Source organism: Hemitrygon akajei, chromosome 4, assembly GCF_048418815.1.
Source record: "Hemitrygon akajei chromosome 4, sHemAka1.3, whole genome shotgun sequence".
In the NCBI taxonomy this organism is placed as follows: domain Eukaryota; kingdom Metazoa; phylum Chordata; class Chondrichthyes; order Myliobatiformes; family Dasyatidae; genus Hemitrygon; species Hemitrygon akajei.
Window position 1 is genome coordinate 163,633,559 of NC_133127.1, and position 20,949 is coordinate 163,654,507.

A 20,949-nucleotide genomic window follows, 5' to 3' on the forward strand; every position below is an offset into this window, starting at 1 on the left:
AGTTTTCCTTAGAAATAATGTGTTTATAAGCATTCTTTTTGCTATACAGTGGAATACTAGTAAATTGGGTCATCAGTAAATTGGGGCAGCTGCTTATTTGGGACAAATCTTAAAGAACAAAAACCAATTGAGAAACTAGCTGGATTCCCTTAATTTATTTGTAGCACTTTGCTACTTAATTGGGGCAGGAGACTATTGCCAACCATTTTCTAAGTAGCATCTGCCGTGTGCACTTGTGTTGCTATGAGACACTACACTGTGCTTAGAGCAAACAGTTTTTTAGTAGCGTCACTACATGCTTGTATTCAAAACGTAGTGATTTTTGTCATTGGTAGTTGACAGATAATAGAGTAAGACAATTCAGAACTGTTTTGCTCACTGTGATTTCAAGCATTCAAGCTTGGAGATGCCAGAAATAGCCTGGAGTGAAAATGGACTGATTTCTCTACTTCAACAAGTTGGAACTTCAAAGAATTTGAAAGTGTTGACAATCATATTGAATGTTACAATGCAAATGAAGATTTAAAAGATTCAGTTGTCAAAAGCTCTGTTTGAAGGCAATCCATTATCTGCACTAGGTGTCTGCGCATTAGGAAATACAAGCATCAAAATCCAAGCAGTTCTGATGAAGATTCTCGGCCCAAAATGTCAACTGTACTTTTTTCCATAGATCCTGCCTGGCCTGCTGAGTTCCTCCAGCATTTTGTGTGTGTTGCTTGTGTTCTTTAGATCTTTTTAACTATTTCCTTGAAACTTTGGCCACTTAATTGGGCCAAAATGTACTAGTCCTATGTGTCCCAATTAACCGGAATCCTCTGTACTTTCTGAATGAGCAGAGGTTGATTGTGTTCTTCTGTTGGGAGAAATGTTGGAATCATGCTGGCAACTGTGAGAGCCTCCTAACTCCTTGTGAATACCTTCTTCACGAACACCTCCACTGTAGAGTTTAAAATGCTTATGCCCCTATCCCAGGTTACACTTTAATTGAAAGTGCCTTTTGAAATGGTCTCAAATTTGAAGAGGAGCAGGCTGGCTTTAAATGGAGTTGACCTTTTGGTGTATTAATGTCTGGCTGATGCTGGTAGAAAGTTGGCATTTTTAATTTAGTTTTGCTGTCTTTAAATAATATGAACCAACATAAATGGAAACGGAAATTAACGGAACTTCTTTTTCCCAGATCGCACTTTTTATTTCACAAACATCAGGAGGTCCTCAGCTGACCCCAGTGAAAGAATTTTGCACAGAAGATGTAAACGCACCAGAGGCGGCTAACTGTGCTACAACATTTCACACCTACCTTCCATTCTGCGTGAGTAAATTTTTAACATATCTACTGTTGAATGTTGACTTTATTGGAATCAGTTCAAACATTATCATGCATGTATAACTGATTTTGCTACAACTGAGAGGTTTTTTTCAGAGTCATAAGTTGTAAGCATTCTCAAAAGATAGATAAAGTTGTCTGTCATGAAGCCCACTTCCATTGTATTCCCATTCTGCCATTGCCTTTATAATCCTCTCTTGATTGGTAGAATTAATGGATAAGTTTGAAAAAAATGAAAATAATAAGAATCCTAATAATTTCTTAATGGAAAAGAAATGCATACAGTTATTCTGCACCTTGTGACATTGGGCCAGATCATCCTAGACAGCCTTCTGTTTGGACTCCCCATTCCTGGTCCCACCCACCCAGTTGCTGAGTGACAGGTAGACCCTATCTGCCAGCAAGGCAAAGTAGACTCCAAATGGCAAGTCAGCCTCAGGAGCAATGGACTGAATGTAAGTCCATGGAATGCCTAATGGTCATTGGCAGACTGCTGGCTTTGAAATACTTTCTTACAGTCTGTGGCAGTACAGGACATTTAAAACCCATTCATGTCAATCTAAGTAATTAAGAAAAATCAAAACAAGCTAAAATAAGAATATAGAACTGACAAGTAATTTAAGATGAGGTAAATGTAATAAATAAAAATTAACTTGTTACCAAAGTAATAGAGCAACATTGATGATCAGAGAACAGGAAGGAGGGAGAAAGCTTTCTCTCAATGTCTAGAAAACAAAAGAGTTGGTCATTGACTTCAGGCAGGGTGGGGAGTGGGGTGCACATGCTCCTGTCTACATTAACAGTGTTGAAGTTGAGAGCTTCAGGTTCCTAGGAGAGAATATCGCCAATAGCCTGTTCTGGTCCAACCATATTGGATCAGCACTTCCACTTCCTCAGAAGGCTAAAGAAAATTGGCATGTCCCTGTTGACCCTAATCCACTTTTAATCGCTCCGCTATAGAAAGCATCCTATCCAGATACATAATGTCTTGGTATGGCAGCTGCTAACCAGGACGTAAGAAATTGCAAACTGGTGGACACAGCTTAGCACAGCACGGAAACCAGCCTCAGTAAAACAACCAGTGTAATCAAAGACCCCAGCCATGCCAAGCATTCTCTCTTCCCCACTCCCCCATTGGGCAGAGGATACAAAAGTCTGAAAGCACGTCTGTCTAAGTTTAGGTCAGCTTCTACCCTGCTGTTACCACATTCTTGAGCAGGTCTCGTGTAGGATAAGATGGATGTTTGACCTCTTTATTTACCTTGTTATGATCTTGCAGTTTATTGTTTATCTACACTGAACTTTTTCATTAGCTTTTCCACTTTATTCTGCATTGTTATTGCTTTACCGCATTTTGGTGTAATGATTTGATCTGTTTGAAGAGCTTTTCATTGCATCATGGTACCTATGGCAATAATAAATTGCTACCAATACCAATATTGAATAAGTCTATTTAAAACTGCCAGAAAAGGTTGATTCCTCATTTTTACTTTATTTTCATTCATACTATATTAGCCCCTCAAGGCTGAATATTTTTTCTCTTGTGGATGTGGATGACATTTTTGCTTTCAAACGAATTATACGTGATCACATTTCAGTTTTTGTATGAGTGTGACTGCTTCCATTCTAGGCTGAAAATAATTATTTGCCTGCAACTTTAAGAACTGAATGAAAGTGAATCTTTTTCACATTGCATGTGTTTTGGACCCCTTAGTGTAAAATATCTCCACAGACTCGTGCTGAAAAACATACCGTACTATTAGAAGGGATGGCCTTAAAGTGGAGCCAGGTGGCAATAGGGGACTTGGAGAGGAAGCTTCAGCATGGAAGTCAGGCAGCTGAAGGCATGCTACCCAGCAATGACAGAGTGAAAGGAAAGTCAAGCGACTTCATCATCTTGTCCTACTTCATTACTAATTTTGGGAGCTTACTGTACTGAAATTGGCCTCCTTTGTTCCCAATATTACAACATTGACTATGTTTCATAAATCAAGTAACTGTTTGTAAGGTGCATTGTAACCTTAGATACAATATGTGCCAATCTCTTTCTTTTTTTGGCATATCTGTTCAAATTTTCACAATTCTGGACAAGTGCCGGTGCAGAATGAACATCTTGGCTCAAGGAGCTGCGTGTTCTCCAATGCTGTACTTCAGCACTAAGCTATGATCGTGTTGCAATCCGATGCCCTTTGTTCAGCCCGATGTACTCCTTGAACTAGGACTTAACACCTCTCTTTTCAACTGGATCCTTGACTTCCTGAACAATAGACTGCAATCCCTCTGCCACAATTATTAGCATTGATACCCTACAGGGCTATGTCTTCAGTCCCTTGCTTTACTCCCTATACACTCATGGTACAAGTTTACTGGACTGGATTGGGTCTCAAATAACAATGAGATGCAGTACTGGAAGGAGATAGAATGCCTACTGTCAAGACCTTTCCCTCAATGCCCGCAAAACAGAAGGGCTGGTTATTAAATTCAGGAAGCAATTCAGAAGCATCACAAAACCAGCCATGAATTCTATCTACACTTCTTACGGCCTTGGAAAAGTGACAAACCTAAACAAGCATCCCTCCCATCAAAACCATTCTCTCTTCTCGCCCCTCCCGTTGGGGAAAATATTTTTAAAGCTTGAATACACACACCACCAGACCCAAAGACAGCTTCTGTCCCATTGTTATAAAACTCTTGATCAGATTTTTATGTTAATGATAAACGCTTGACCTCACAATCCACCTCATTATGGCCTTTGTACCTTATTGTTTTTCCCTTGTGCTATCTCAATGTACTTACATTTTGAAATGATCTGTATGGATGTCTTACAGGACTAAGTTTTTACAGTATCTCAGTATATTTAAGGATAATCATAAACCAACTCCAGTGCAATACCATATGAATAAAATTGTCTTCTCTAATGGAATGTATCCTAGGAAGACATCAAGAAAGAAAATGCTACAGTAGGAGTAGTAAATTATCTTAGTAAAAGTCAGAAATTGTAGTTGATAAGAGTTTATACAAAAGTAGAGGTTTTCAGTTCCTCAAACAGAAATCATCCTATTCAGAGGACAGCTGAAAACATTTTCTTAATGGTGAGAGACGAGGAGCAGAAAAACATTAGGTTATAATGTACAAGTAAAACAGTAATCACTGACTAAACCAGTGAGATGGAATTTCAGATTCCCATTACACTTTGTGTAATCATTGCCTCAGAACTTCACTCCTTCAAGTTGAGTTCTATTTTTGTAAATATCTACCTAAAGTTTCTGTCCTATTGCACTGCATTTTGGTGCCAACGACCAATGGCGATGCCCTGCAGGCAATTCACAAAGCTACTACTACTTTTAAATATGCTTCCACTATTGAACTGTGTGTGATTGGAGCCTGTAATAGACATTTATATGATGTGTTTTTGGGCCAACTGACTAGTCTGGTGCTTTTGTTCTCTCTGCAAAAAGTTTAACGAGGTTGAGAGTAGAGTGTGTGGCCTAAAGGAGAACCCATGATCGGGTCCATTATTCCACACCGATTAAATGCAATCTTGCTTGTGCTTTAATGAGGACAAGAGCGGAAGGCGAGTGGGTGTTAAGCGCCATCTGCCTGCGTCTGACTGGTTTTCCTCTCCCTCTTACTCACTGCTGTCGGAGGAGAGTGCAGGAGTCTTCCTCGCTGCAGGTTTGATTGCCGCAGCTCGTGGCTGTGGACTCCTTTTTGAGGACTCTGGTTCATGTTACATGTGTTCATGGTTTCTGGTTACTTTTCTTTGCTATTTTTGCGGGATTTGATTGGGGCCCTTTGGCACAGTCTGGCTCTGCGGCCTACAGTCAACGAACGACACAGCACTTAACTAAGCACTACTAGACCATTTAGAGGACTGTGCTTTGATGTTTAATGTTCTGTGTGTTATTCACTCATTTTTTGCTGTTTGTCTGGTTTGGTTTTTTTCACACGTTGGCTGTTTAATATTTTCCTTGAACAGGTTCCGTGGTGTTGCTGTGTTTTGTGGCTGTCTGCAGGAGAAGGAACCTCAGAGTTGTATACTGCATTCACACTTTGATAATACTTTGAATCTTTCAATTTTGGCCCAATTTGCATTATTGAATTAACTGTTGTAAAAGATTGTGAAAACTTGTATGTAAACTACAGTTGCCAAAGAATTTTAAGAATTATTCTAATATTATCATTTTAGAAGCTGTTGATGACCACAAGCCTCTATTACCAATCACTCTTAAGAATTTTTGCTAATTGTATCTGTTTGAAGACATTTAAGATGGTTCCAAAAATTAAGCTGAATTATTTGGGCACATACAGCATGAAAACCAGACTTTTGGTCTGATCATCAATTACCAATTTATATTGATCTTAGATTCATCCCATTTTGTATTCTCCCAACATTTTCATCAATTCCCTGCCATTCACTTACACACTGAAGGTAAGGTTCAGTGGTCCATTAACCGACTGACACACACACACACACACACTATAGGATGTGATAATTAACTGGAGTACCCAGAGAAAACCCACATGATAAAACCATGAGACGCAGGAGCAGAATTAGGCCATTGGTCCATCAGATCTGCACTGTCATTCCATCATGGCTAATTTGTCTTCCAGTAAAAGTGGTAGAGGCAGGTTCAGTATTGTCGTTTAAAGTAAAATTGGATAGGTATATGGACAGGAAAGGAATGGAGGGTTATGGGCTGAGTGCGGGCCACTGGGACTAGGTGAGTGTAAGCGTCAGCACGGACTAGAAGGGCCGAGATGGCCTGTTTCCGTGCTGTAATTGTTATATGGTTATATAGTATCTCACTCTTCTAAATCCTGCCCATAACCTTTTACACCCTTACTAATCAAGAACCTATCAACTTCCACTTTAAATTTACCCAGTGACGTGGCCTCCACGGCCATCTATGGCAATGAATTCCACAGATTCACTATCCTCTGGCTAAAGAAATTCCTCCTCATCCCTGTTCTATATTTACATCCCTCAATTCTGAGGCTGTGCCCTCTGGTCCTAGACTCACCCACTATAAGGAATAACCACTCCACATCCACTCTATCTAGGCCTTCCAATATTTGATAGGTTTAATTGAGATCCCCCCAAACTCCAATGAGTGCAGGCCCAGAGCTATCAAGTGCTCCTCATAAGTTAACTCTTTCATTATTGGGATCAGTATTGTGAACCTCCTCTGGACCTGTCTAATGCTAGCACATCCTCCCTTAGATAAGGGACCCAAAACTGTTCACAGTACTCCAAGTGTGGTCTGACCAATGACTTATTTTAGAATTTACATCCATCCCACAACGTGAGGGAGTAAAACTTTGCGTTATGGCTCTATTGCATATACAGACATGTGAATTTAAAAGGCTTGTAGAAAGAAGCTGTCCCATAGTCTGTTGGTCCTGGCTTTAACGCTGTGGTAGCGCTTGCCAGATTGAAGCAGCTGAAACAGTTTATGGTTGGGGTTGTAAAGCCTCAGCATTACATCCTTATGATCAGAATGAAAATTTGCAGGCTCCATGGAGCATCCAAGGTAAGGTTTGAACCAAGTCTCTAGCTCTATAGTACGGTGGCTGTACTAACTGTACCACTGTACTGAATTGGGAATCCCTACTGACCAGAGAAACTTCCCTGCTTTTCTTTCAATAGAGAAGCTAGCATCTATTTGAGTAGCTAGGTAAAAACTGGGTCTAGCATCTAATCTGTGAGATAAAACTTTTTCAGAATTTCATTGGATTTTTAGTTTGGAAGATTTGCTTGTCTTTGGCACAGAAAACAACTTCCACAAAGTCTCTGAAAGTTACCCACTCAGTTAAGTTTGTTTGTTTTTTGTAGAATTCTATTATATTAAGTTTTTATAAAGTAAACAATTATATAATATTTGTTCAGTCTTTTAATCTATCTTTTTACAGGGAAAATTGGTAGAAAAAGAAAACCTCTTTTTTGCAGTAAAAACTTGCCAAAAATTCCATCAGGAAAGAAGTAAGTACCTGTGAACATATTACATGTTTAAAGAAGAGTACTTTTGCCTAGTACAATATCACAAGCCAATGTCTGAATATCATGTATTTTTTTTAAAACTTTAAGATACAATAGTTGAATATAAGACCATAAGACATAGGAGTGCTAGTTGCAAGAACTTAAAGATTGGTTTATATAATAGTTTTTGGCATCTTCCATTGAGAATGTGTTAATATAAATCAGTTTAAACTTGCATAATTGATTATTTATATTGCTTTATGGTTTTTTAAATTTGCAATTACAGTGTAAACCGTGGTTCTCAGAACCCCTCTCTATTGGCACTTACTTTGATTGTTTGAAATAGATTTGGACTTTGGTCTTCAGTTGTAAATATTGGATATTGCTGCTGAACCTATTAGAAGAGTATATAGTCCCCAGCAGGAAGGGCAGATGCAAGCCACTTCTGATTTTAAACTGCAACTCTTGATTAATAAATATTTAAAAGGAATAACAACCAGCAGAAATTTAAAAAAGAGATTAGTCATATATAATATTAGACAACCAGGTGACCCATTGGGGCACCCTTTGAGGGAAAGGTAGTGCAATCTGATGTGATGTGCTTTGGAAATTAAAGAAGAAAAACTCAGTTTATTAAAGAAGAAAGACGTGTAACAAGACAAATATAACTCCTCCTTGTTTAACGAAGGACACTTTTGATGACAATATTTCTGGCTGATCTGCCACCCTTCAAGAATACTCTAACATTTTCATTTCTTTTTCCCTGATTTAACGCCACATACGGCTGACCATGCTGGAATACCAGTTTCTCCAGATAAATCAACACATTCTCCATGGTTTGGCCTTGCACCTTATGTATAGTCATAGCAAAGCATGACTGTATCGGGAACTGGCTCTGCTGAAGAAGGACATCTTCCCCTTCCGATAAATTGAGAGTAATTCTTGGGATCATGACAATGTCATTATTGAACGCACCAGTGTTTATCTTTGCAATGATGAGATTGTCGTGCAGTTCTTCCACCATCATTCGCGTTCCTTTGCAAAGCTTTGGTGGATCTAAGATCCTCGTTGAAATGATGGGAGATCCCCCTCTTCAATTCCAGCTTATGTAGCGGCAATCCAGAGAGTTCAACCGAATCAAGGAATTCTGTTGGAAAATGAGTGGCGTTAGCTCCTTCACTTACGGCATTGAAGGAACAGTATTTTTTCATGATTCCAGGGAAGTGTGTAATGCATGTGAAGTTTATTTTTCACATCATTTCATTGAGCGGAACCAAGATAGAATTCCTCGAGAACAGTTCTGCAGGATTGATGAATGTCGGGTAGATGAAATCAATGCATTCTTCCATAGTTCTTGCTTGCAGAATCATATCTTCAGGTAATTCGATTTCATCATTTTCATTTTTCTCAATCTTGTCTTCTCCAACATCCAATAAGAACTCAGAATATCGTCCTTCTCCCTCACTCAATCGCATGTTTCTCTTCAATTGAAACTTGATGAAGCTTCTCCATAAGTAGGATTTTTTTTATGCATTAATTCTCCACATCAGCATCATTTCCACATTTCACAACTGTTAGAAGCTGATGGAAATCATCACAGCAAATGATTAAAATATCCCCAAAGGCCTCATTCTTGCCGCATACATCACAAAGAGTCCAGTCCATGACTTCGAAGTGCTCCCTCCTAATTATGGGGCACTTATCCCAGACAATAAGCCTCGCATTTTGGAGTAAATTTGCAGTGTTGGTGTTCTTATCGATGTTACAAAGGGCATCTTCATTGACTTTGAGGGGTATTTTGAATCTTGAATGCATTGTCCTATTACCAGGCATCAATGCTGCTGCAATATCTGATGATGCTACAGCAATAGCAACACCTCCATCTCCCCTAACTTTAGTAGCGAGGATCAAGTTAATGATAAATGTCTTGCCCGTTCCTCCTGGTGCATCAATGAAAATCATTGAAGAGAGATTCCTTTCCAAGCAGTTGCACATATTCACATACTTTTCTTTGCTTGTTATTCAATAGGGGGTTCCTTCTCTGAAACAAATTCCTGCTGTTCGTCTCTGTTGTATAGCAGTTCACGCAATAATTCCAGATTGGCCAGCACTTTGAGTAATTGTACCATTTTTTGGTGTTGGCAAGTTATATTCTTCAAGTGTTTTGCCCAAGTTTCTCTTGGAAATACAGAAGATCTTGCCCATGATGTGTCTCATCGATCATGATATTAGGATCATTGATAGTTCTCTCCATTTGTAAGAAATCTACAGACATTGCATTCTTGAACCCGTTCCATAATTGCTGTGGATTGTTGATTTCAGCGTTTGTTAGCAAGACGACAAACAAATCTCTCATTGCTCTGGGCATTCTTGTTCTCTCTGCTTCTTCCAAGTCAAGTCAAGTCACTTTTATTGTCACTTCGACCATAACTGCTGGTACAGTACATAGTAAAACTGAGACAACGTTATTCAGGACCATGGTGTTACATGACACAGTACAAAAACTAGACTGAACTACGTAATAAAAAAAAACACAGAGAAAGCTACACTAGACTACAGACCTACACAGGACTACATAAAGTGCACAAAAACAGTGCAGGCATTTACAATAAATAATAAGCTTGCTGCCAATGATTGTCAGCTTGCAACAATCCTCTCTCTCTGCAGACATCTTTAAATGATGAAAGGATATCGCCATCATGTGTTATCAATGATTCGAAAGATACTGGTCCCTTTATGTGATGAAGAAGTCGTCTCAAATAGTGGATGTCACCACTTCGTGGACAAACGGTATACATTCAACCCAGAACATTTGCTTCAAAAATCCCGGAGTACTCCTCCACTCTTTTCCCCATTCTCCTCCTTTCCCATCTCTTATTAGACCAAGTGTAGAATCTGGGAATATCCACATAGTACAGGGTTCTTGCAAATGGATCGTGAGTGCAAAGATCCATGAATTCCGTTGAAGTGGTTCTTGCCATATCATTATTCAGTTGCACGGCAGCATTATCTCGAAATGAGACTTGACGCTGTTGGGGAAGGTGCGCTTGAAAGTGAACAATGGCTGGTTCCCTCTCGTGAATTGGAAATCCAAGTATCGATCCGACAGCTTCAGAGGGCCCGATATATATGTCTGTCAAATACTGTGTGATTTCGCCTTCTCTATTCACTGCAAAAATTGCCTGATCACTCCCCTTCATGGTATACTTGATCACGTATTTGATGGACAGGTGAGCATATTTCTACATTTAGATGACAATTGAACAGCTTCAGTAGTTGGACATTATAGGGGACCACCCATTCAGAAGTTACAGTTCGACTTTGTCGTCCTACTTGACGACCTTCGAATCCTCCCATTTCCACAGACCGTCTCCTATACACAGGATTTGAATCATCCCCACACCTTGTGTGCTCAATAAATGGCTTTGGGTACCTCTTACTACATGTACCATTTTGCCAACACGGTGATTTGCCAATACGGACCATGTATCATGTGCTTCAATACCGATTGATCTTCGTTTGGGTCTGGTAGTTCTGCTTGCACGAATCGATCATAATCGTGTGGTCTCCGCTTGGATGCCTCATCGAGCCACAGCAAACAGTGCAAATGAGGCAGACCCCGCTCTTGGTATTCAACACTTACAATATAAGCGATACACCTACCAAAGAGACCATCTGTTCCAGTGAGGTACTTTATAAACAACTTCCTCAAGTCAAACACTCTCGCGATTAAATCCGGCCGATCGTTTGGTTGCTGATGCAAAAAAAGATGCTGTTGGACTTCGGGCCAGTTTGGATTGCATGTCATTGTAATGAACAATGTAGCATTACCATACTTCCGTATATACATCATGGCGTCCTGACATTGTTCTATCATGTATCTCGGTCCACCGACAAACGTTGAGAGGATGATGCACCTTCTGATGTTTCTGAAATCATCGTCATCATTCAGTGCATCAGTCGGGCCTCTGTATGTTGTTGATCTCGAGGCTGTTTGATTCATTTGGATGTAGCTCAGCCTTTTGCCTTCAATCTTAGCAGCCATATGGACCAAGTATTGTTGGAATAGACGTCCTCCTTTGAGAAGGTTATTAAACTCATTCTGATGGTTTATTATTCGATACGCATAATAACGCATTGCTGTCAGTTTCTTGTTGGTCGTCATTTGGAGTTGATGTTGCCAGCTGTCATATGAGCGATGGGACTCTGAAACGATTTGCAAATCACCTCGTTCTTTCAACACAATGTGCCGTGATCTTGCTTCAGGTTCGGTGCTGTTCAGTACAATGACGGCGACTTCGTTGGCAATTTGTGCATTAAATCTTCTCTCATGTTCAAATGCCGGTCTCTGGTCAGGATCATTGACAATGGACGCCTCTGGCATGCTTCGTATTTGTTCTTTTGCAAGTCGAAGGGATGCAATGTACGGGTTTTGTTGTCGTAGTAGGTTTTCCAATAATTCAACAATCTCACGTTGGATTCCATCATTCTGGAGTATCCCCATTCTCAATTCTACGCTGTCTTGAGGATCCATGAAGTAAAGTTTAAGGAATTGGGTTTGTTGGTTGGGGTGTGGCATTAAATGTCCGATGTAATGATGGATTTGGCCTCGAGTAATCAGAAGGATTCTATTCATTCCTAGTTGGAAGGACTTCTTTGGCACCAAAGGATGTCATTTGGAAGAGGCAATTGTATTGTCTGATGTTCTTCCTGAACTCGTTTGCAGTAGGTTCATCGTTGCTGTATAAATTGAGGAATTCATTAGGTAGAGGCTGCAAATTGCTTATCTTGACCTTTCCCTTCATACAGCAGAAATTGGCGGTTTCTCCAGCAAATAGGAAGACACGACAGTGAGGGCATACTCTGGTCATCATACCAACATCATCAGAAATGTTACGCCGTGCAAGTCGTGCATTTTGCCTTGCTCTTTCTCTGTCGAGGTATTGTCGTTGAAAGCTGCCATTGTCGTCTTCAACTCTCGCAATAATTACTCTTTGGCGCATATTCTCGAGTTGATCTTTTCTCCTTTGTCTCTTCCTCTCTCCTCCTTCTCTGTCTGCTTTTGTCATTCTGGAGACGCACAACCTTTTCATCCTTCGTCTCTTCATCTCTTCTACCATTTGTTCTTTCTCTCTGATCCTGGAGTCGTATGGCCTTGGCCTGATCTGATTCTTGTTCTCTCCTCCTTCAATGCAGTTGTTGTCATTTTGGAGATGTGTATGTCTGTCCTCTGTCTCTTCTCTCATCTTTTTTGTCCTGACTCTTTGATCCTGGAGTCGTGTGCCCTGTCCTCATCCAGTTCTTGTTCTCTCCCTCTCCTTGCCACTTCCTGACGACGTTTGGCGTCATCTCCTGATCATAATGTCCCCCTTCTCTTTGCACGCGCCATAATTAGGTTGTCCATTTTTTTTACCCTGATGTTGGATAGAAGATATGAAGCAGTAACACCAAAGTCTACAGGATGCTGATTTTTCTTGATGATGTGGTTGGCGCTCTCCTAAATGGACGTGATAGCCCTGCCCTTTTGCTGCGGTTATTGTCGCTGCTGTGAGCATTGTGAGGCGCTGCTGAGACTGGCTGTGCGCATGCGTCATGGTGTGGTGTCGCGGTTTCCATCATGGCTGACATCAGCTCTTGATTTTGGCAAGTGAGCAATTTTATAAGAATATATGAACCTGAACTTTGCCTGCATTCTGTAAGTTAGCGCATTTTAAGTTGATTTAACCAAAAATAGTGCAGCTGTATTGCACTGTTTGCGCTAATTGGAGGTCACAAACAGACAAACAGAACATGACAGTTTTAGTAGTATATAGATCCCTGAATCTGGGAAGTATTAGAGAAACAGTGTTTTATAATTTCTCATCATTCAAGGCCAATTACATTGTTAATGCAGGTTTGTATGAAGATAAAAGCCGCAATTTTGGTAAATACTGTGATGCAGCTGGTGGCACTGTGACTCATGGATAGGAGTCATGGGTTTAATCCTAACCTCAGCTGCTGTCTGTGTGGAATTTGTATGTTCTCCCTGTGACCATGCGGGTTTCTACCTGGTGCTCTGGTTTCCACCCACATCCCAAGTATATGTTGATGTAAGTTAATTGACTGATGTAAGTTTCCTTTAGGTAGGAGGAGGAGGATCATGGAGGAGTTGATGGGCATGTGACATAGAATAGGTTACAGAGAGATACACTGGGGAATGTTTTGATTGGATTGCTCTGAGAATGGACATTGACTTGATGGGACAGATGACCTCCTAATACATATGAGGGTATTAGAAACAGGAAATATATCAATCCAGTCTCCTGCAGCCATGTAAACAGGTAACATTACTTGCATTTTGATTTGAAATTATTTTATTTATTTAACATTTGCTGAAAAGCAACAAGCTTGTTTTCAAAATTACCATACTGAACATGACAAAACAATTATTACATAATGTATTGTAGCACCTTACCACTTTATTCCTTTAACTGGATTTTCAAGACCATTCTTAATTTCATACACCATTAAATTTGAAAATAAACTCTTGCAATATTCTGCGTAAATTTCTTTATTGATCGCAAAATTAGGTTTACAGCATTGGCAAGTTTAAAGTAGATCACATTTTGGGGAAACAAAGTGCAACTAATTTTAATTATTCAAGTTCTCTGCTCTTGGAGAAGCAATTCAGTTAAATCATGCTGTTTGCTAATACAACCAATCTCGGTGTAGCTCTAACAGAATGCAGAAATATTAGAACCAGGAAATGGGAATTCCAGTAACTCAAGTGCACTTCATTATTTGATCAGAGCAGACGATGGACCAAATGACCTAATTCTGCTCCTCTGTTTTATGGTCTTAATCAGATTATGGTTGGTCATAGAACATAGAATAGTACAGCACATTACAGGCCCTTTGGCCAACAATATTGTTGTGCCAGCCCTCAAACCCTGCCTCCCATATAACCCCCCACCTTAAATTCCTCCATATACCTGTCTAGTAGTCTCTTAAACTTCACTAGTGTATCTGCCTCCACCACTGACTCAGGCAGTGCATTCCATGCACCAACCACTCTCTGAGTAAAAAACTTTCCTCTAATATCCCCCTTGAACTTCCCTCCCCTTACCTTAAAGCCATGTCCTCTTGTACTGAGCAATGGTGCCCTGGGGAAGAGGCGCTGGCTGTCCATTTTTCTATTCCTCTTAATATCTTGTACACCTCTGTCATGTCTCCTCTCATCTTCCTTCTCTCCAAAGAGTAAAGCCCTAGCTCCCTTAATCTCTGATCATAATCCATACTCTCTAAACCAGGCAGCATCCTGGTAAATCTCCTCTGTACCCTTTCCAATGCTTCCACATCCTTCCTATAGTGAGGCGACCAAAACTGGACACTGTACTCCAAGTATGGCCTAACTAGAGTTTTATAGAGCTGCATCATTACATCACGACTCTTAAACTCTATCCCTCGACTTATGAAAGCTAACACCCCATAAGCTTTCTTAACTACCCTATCTACCTGTGAGGCAGCTTTCAGGGATCTGTAGACATGTACCCCCAGATCCCTCTGCTCCTCCACACTACCAAGTATCCTGCCATTTACTTTGTACTCTGCCTTGGAGTTTGTCCTTCCAAAGTGTACCACCTCACACTTCTCCGGGTTGAACTCCATCTGCCACTTCTCAGCCCACTTCTGCATCTTATCAATGTCTCTCTGCAATCTTCGACAATCCTCTACACTATCTACAACACCACCAACCTTTGTGTCATCTGCAAACTTGCCAACCCACATCCAGGTCGTTAATAAAAATCACAATAAGTAGAGGTCCCAGAACAGATCCTTGTGGGACACCACTAGTCACAACCCTCCAATCTGAATGTACTCCCTCCACCACGACCCTCTGCCTTCTGCAGGCAAGCCAATTCTGAATCCACCTGGCCAAACTGCCTTCTGACTTTCTGAATAAGCCTACCATGTGGAACCTTGTCAAATGCCTTACTAAAATCCATGCCCCAATTCCATTCCTCTTTTAGTTCCATATTCCTTAATACTGATTTGAACTAAGATCAGTTTTAAAAGCTTAAGCAACACACAGAAAATGCTGGAGGAACTTAGCAGGTCAGCCAGCATTCATGGAAATAAACAAGCAATCAACGTTTCAGACTGAGACCCTTCTTCAGGACTGGACTAGAAAGCTTAAATTGCTTTATAATCAAAATCATCCTTCTAGTTGAGAGCCAATCAACTTTCTAGTGCAACATCGTGTGGAAACAGTGCTTGATTATTTCATTGTTGAATGGCTCAACTCTAAAATTAAAATTATGTTCACATTTCTGCTTTCACAAATTTAAAAAAAATTGTGTCTATGGTATCCAATTTCAACATTTTAAGCACTTGGTTAGATCGCTCCTAATCTTCTGTGTAGAGGGATTATAAACTGCCTTTACAGAGCAGCTCCTGATAATTCGTGTTTGCTTCTGGTGCAACTGTTGCAGCACGTATAGAACCAATCTCACTTTCTTCAAGTGCAGTGCACAGAACTGAAGCCTGTATTCAGACTTCAGACAGAGAGGACCAGCCTCTCCAGGGTCTTCATGATGTGTGAGGTCTGAGTCAGAGGACAGTAGTCATTTAAGACTTTCAGTTGGCCCTTCTTGGTAACTGGAACCACACATGATGTTTTGCACTCAGTCAGGTCCTTTTCCAGGCTGAGACTCAAATTGAAAATGCACTGGAGAACTCCACACAGCTAGTCAACACACTCCTTCAGGACCCTGGGACAATCTTGAATAATCAGAATCAGGTTTATCATCACTGGCATGTGATGTGAAAATTGTTAACTTAGCAGCAGCCGTTCAATGCAAAGCATAATATAGAAGAGAAAATAATAATAGTAAATAAATAAATAAATTACAGAATAAGTATATTGAATAGATTAAAAATCATGCAAAAAAGCAGGAATAATATATATTTAAAAAGTGAGGTAGTGTCCAAGGGTTTAACATCTATCCAGGAGTTGGATGGCAGAGGGGAAGGAGCTGCAACCCTCTGCAACTTTGTTCACTCTTGTGCAGTAGCTGCCCCACCCCCATACTAGACAATCATGCAGCCTGTCAGAATTATGGGGTATAGTTGCTAGATTGGAGGCACTAGTTTAACACTGAGGTTTGTAGGAATTTCTTCTTGCTGAAGGTTGTGAATCTCTATAATTCTTTACCCAAGTGATCTGTTGAGCCTAGATTGTAGGGGATATTTGATGACAAAGTAGATATATTTCTGAATGATCAAGGAAATGAAAGTGATGTGGATGTAGCATAGAAGAGTAGACAAGACCTGTGGCAGCAGATCAGACACTGTCACATTGAATCCTGGGACAGGCTTAAGCAACTGAGTGGCTTCTTCCAACTCTTATTATTTTCTTATATTTATGAAATTAAAACTGCTGTTTAAGCCTCTAAGTGCAATGTAGCTAGAGCCTACTACTTTTACCTAACAGTGGACGATCTTCCTGAGCTCCTGTCTGAAAACTGGATCACAGCTATTGCAGAAGTGAAAAGGAGGGGAGTACGTATAGGGTACAAAGCAGAAATAAAAAGGTGAAAAGCAGTGATGTGAAGGAACAGTAGACAAATGACCAAAAGTGGGGATTAACTACATGGAAGACTGAAGTTCAAGTGCAAGATATGGAATAGTATAGGCTCAAATTTAGTGATGGATGTGGTTTTTAATTCTTATGTCTGACTCCTTTGTAGCCTCAAGGTGATTCAGAAATCTGTTCTTTGCTTGAAATAGTTGGCTACTTTAGTTCAGATTATGCCTTAACTTGGTTAACTGGTTCTGCTTCATGCTTTGTGAAAATTGCTTGTTCCCCTTTCAACATGTTGAGAAAAATAAATAAAGGTACACATAGTTAGAGAAGATTAAGTTAGTACACATTTGATAGATGGCTTGACTGGTACCATTAATATGCTCCTACAACATTTTGAGCTCTTTCACAATGGTTTGAACTTTCTTTGTGGTCACATTGTAAAAGATAGGGTTCAGTTTGAATCTGTATTACAAAATTAACTGCTTTGCAGGTTTTTGGATAAACTGCCACATAATTAGTATGCTCTGGCTTTCATAAATCAAGTTTTTCAATTTTTGGTTACATGATTTCTAAGCAATTGTTTTTCTATATCTTGTAGTTCCTATTGTAAAGAAGACGTGGGAGAAAGAAGCAGCTCTGATAGAATACTACAGTGATCATGCAGATAGCTCAATTCCAACCCTGTTCTTAGGGATACCAAACACCGAAAGAGGTAAGTCACTAATAGACTAAATTGAAGTCTCACTGAAGATATTTACAATAAAAATATAGGTGTTTCATTCCTTTCCATTTGTTAACAATAGAAACTATTCATATCTCAGTATTATGACAAGCATTCATGCAAAATTGACAGCAGTGTGTTTTTGTTGCTGGATCACATGGACTAATTATGTAAAATAAATGAATTGGTTATTTTTTTTATCAGAAGCACATTTCTGATGGATTAATTTTGTGCGAAATAAGTTTTCCTATAGTAGTTAACTAAAAAGACAGCAGGTTACAACTATTAAATAAAGTAGGAATCCAGGATCAGGTGATGTGCTGCAGCTGCATGATGTGGGAGCTAGTGGACCACTGTGGCTGCTGGTGACCACATCGGTATGTGTTGGTTGCTTGAGGAAGTTGGGCTCAAAGTTGAGGACCTGGAATCTGGGCTTTAAACACTGTGATATTTCAGTCTGGAAGAGGCCACTTGGCTCCTCAAGCCTGTGTCAGGATTCAATGTGACAATGGCTAATCTGAGCCCCAGGGTTCCTCTCCTCTCCTATGCTAGATCTACGTGGCCTCCATTTCCTGGATCATTCAAAATTGTATGTAGTTTCTCGTCAAATACCTCTAGTGATCTAGACTCAACAAATTCCTTGGATAAAGAATTCTGTAGATTCACTGTCTTCAGCAAGAAGAAATGCCTATACATCTCAGTTTTAAACTACCTCCCTAAATCTAGTAACTATACTCACTAATTTAAGATTTTCTTACTAATGGAAACGTCTTGCCCTATCATCAGCATCTTATGTGTTTCAGTAAGGTCACCCCTTATTTTTCCAAATTCCAAGGAATGAAGATCATAAGTTCTTAAGCCACTTGTGACAGGACGATCCTGGATGCTGTGTTTCAGAAAGCAATCACACTCATTAGATTAACTACTCCAAACTTGTTGTGTGTTCAGGGACAGGAGGGTGTGACTGAATGTCAGGCATCCAGGTAGTAGGATCCAGGTAGTAATGCTGGAGGAGCCTCAGTTCTTGAGTTTGCTCAATAGGTCTAAAATTGTTGCTCCCCATGAGGAGGAGAATGGCAGCTGTAGGAAGGATTAGCAACTGAACCATGGAACCATCTGAATAGTGGCACCATGAGTTAGTGAGTCATTCAAGAAGGAGAGAAGAGAAATATAGTTGTAATTAGGAATAGACACAATTCTCTGTCGCTAGGATCAGGAGTCCCAAGGGCTGTGTTGTCTGCCTGGTCCCCATGTTCAGGATATCTCATTTGACCTGCAGAAGAACTTGGAGTGGGAGGAGAATTGTTGTAGTCCATGTGGGTACCAGCGATGTAGGAAGAGCAAGGAAAGAGGTCTACTGGGGGAATTTGAGCAGCTAAGGACTAAATTAAAATGCAGAACCAAAAAAGTAATCATCTCTGGATTATTACCTGAGTCATGTGCTAATTGGCACAGAGTTAATAAGATCAGAGAGTTAAATGTGTGGCTCAGAGATTGATGTGGGAGAAGTGGGTTTGAATTTGTAAATCATAGGCACCAGTACTGGGGAAGAGGGAGCAGTTCTGATGGCATGGGCTCTAACTGAACCGTGCTGGGACCAGAGTCTGGATAAATCACATAACTAGATGTTGATAGCGCTTTAAACTAAATTCAACAGCGTGAAGAAGTATGAATAAAGTAAAAGGGAAAGAGAGTGCAAGAGAGGTTACTGAAGTCTCCACAGCAAAGAATAAGACAAAAAGTTTGGAGAGGAATAAAATTTTAACTTCAGACAACATGGAGACAAAGTTGAAAAGAAAGGCGGTGAGTACGGACTGAAAGGGTTATATTTGAATGCACATGGTATATGTCATAAGGTAGATCTTGTAGCGCAGTTAGAAGTTAGCAGATATGATGTGGGATTCACAGAGTAATTGTTGAAAGAAGATCACAGTTGGGAGCTTAACATCTAAGGATACACATCATGTCAAATGGACAGACATGTGGTCAGAGGGGTTGAGTGGCATCGTTGGAAAATAGTAAAGGCAAATCCTTATAAAGAACTGACATAGGATCAAATGATGCAGAATCATTGCGGACAGAGTTAAGAAACAGTAAAGGTTAAAAAAGACCCTGATGGGCGTTATATACAGGTGGCCCTCCTTATCCGCGGGTTCCGCATGCGCGGATTCAACCAACCGCGGATCGGGAAAACCCGGAAGTTCTCTCTCCAGCACACGTTGTTTGAGCATGTACAGACTTTTTTCTTGTCATTATTCCCTAACAATACAGTATAACAACTGTTTACATAGCATTTACATTGTATTAGGTACTATAAGTAATCTAGAGATGATTTAAAGTACAGGCAGTCTTTAAGTTGGATTTGTACGTAAGTCGGAACAGGTACATCCAGTATTATTTAGCGTCAGTTAGTCAAATGTTTGTCTTAGTATATAGTATATATTTTACATTTCTATGCATATAAAACACTTAAGAAACAAATGTATTTCAATAATTAAACCACTGTGTTGCTTAGTAATAATTGTAGGTTTCATCAGGGCAGGGCCTTTCACATGCTCCATTATTCTCACTTTATCCTTTAAAATAGTTCCAATCGTTGACTGACTGCAGCCTAACACTTTTCCAATGACCAATGGCGTTTCACCTCTTTCTGATCACTTTATTATTTCCACTTTATTTTCAATCGTGATCGTTTTCCGTCAACAGAACAGAAACACTGCGGATTCAGCAGCAGCTGCGGGCGGCAGATCTGGAGCTCCCCCGGGTCCTAAAGCCCACCCGCACTGAGACAGGTTAAATAAGGGACTTCAGCATCCGCATTTTTTGGTATCCGCGGGGGGGGGGGGGGGGGGTGTCCCAGAACCAATCACACGCAGATAAGGAGGGCCGACTGTAGAAGTCACTGAGTAATAACCAGGATGTGGGGTACAAGTTACAAGGGGAGTTAGAAAAGGCATGTAAAATGCAAATGCTACAGTAGTCATGGGGATTTCAATATGTAGGTGTATTGAGAAAATAAGGATGGTACTGAATTCCAAGAGAAGGAGTTGGTAGAGTGCCAATTAGATGACTTTTTAGAGCAGCTTGTGGTTGAACCCAGAAGGGGAAAGGTAATCCTGGTCTGGGTGTTCTGTAATAAACTGCTCCTTAGGAGGCAGTGATCATAGTATAATAAAATTTACCCTGCAGTTTGAGAGGGAGGAGCTAAAATCAGATGTATTCGTATTAGAGTGGAGTAAAGGGAACTGCAAAGTCATGAGGGAGGAGCTGGCAAAAGTTGTTTGGAAGGGGACACTACCAGGGATGACAGCAGAGCAGCAGTGGCTGGAGTTTCTGGGAGTAATTCAGTTCATCCCTAA

At 40.3% G+C, this 20,949-nt stretch overlaps 1 protein-coding gene across 1 annotated transcript in view; it reads left to right on the forward strand.

Moving 5' to 3' along the window:
- b3glcta (beta 3-glucosyltransferase a) overlaps nt 1-20,949 on the forward strand; it is a 185,844-nt gene that overhangs the window by 101,175 nt on the left and 63,720 nt on the right. Inside the window, exons 9-11 of the mRNA XM_073043851.1 lie at nt 1,178-1,309; nt 7,238-7,307; nt 17,468-17,581. Of these exons, the coding sequence (XP_072899952.1) occupies nt 1,178-1,309; nt 7,238-7,307; nt 17,468-17,581 (316 nt within the window). The remainder of the gene's footprint in view (nt 1-1,177; nt 1,310-7,237; nt 7,308-17,467; nt 17,582-20,949) is intronic.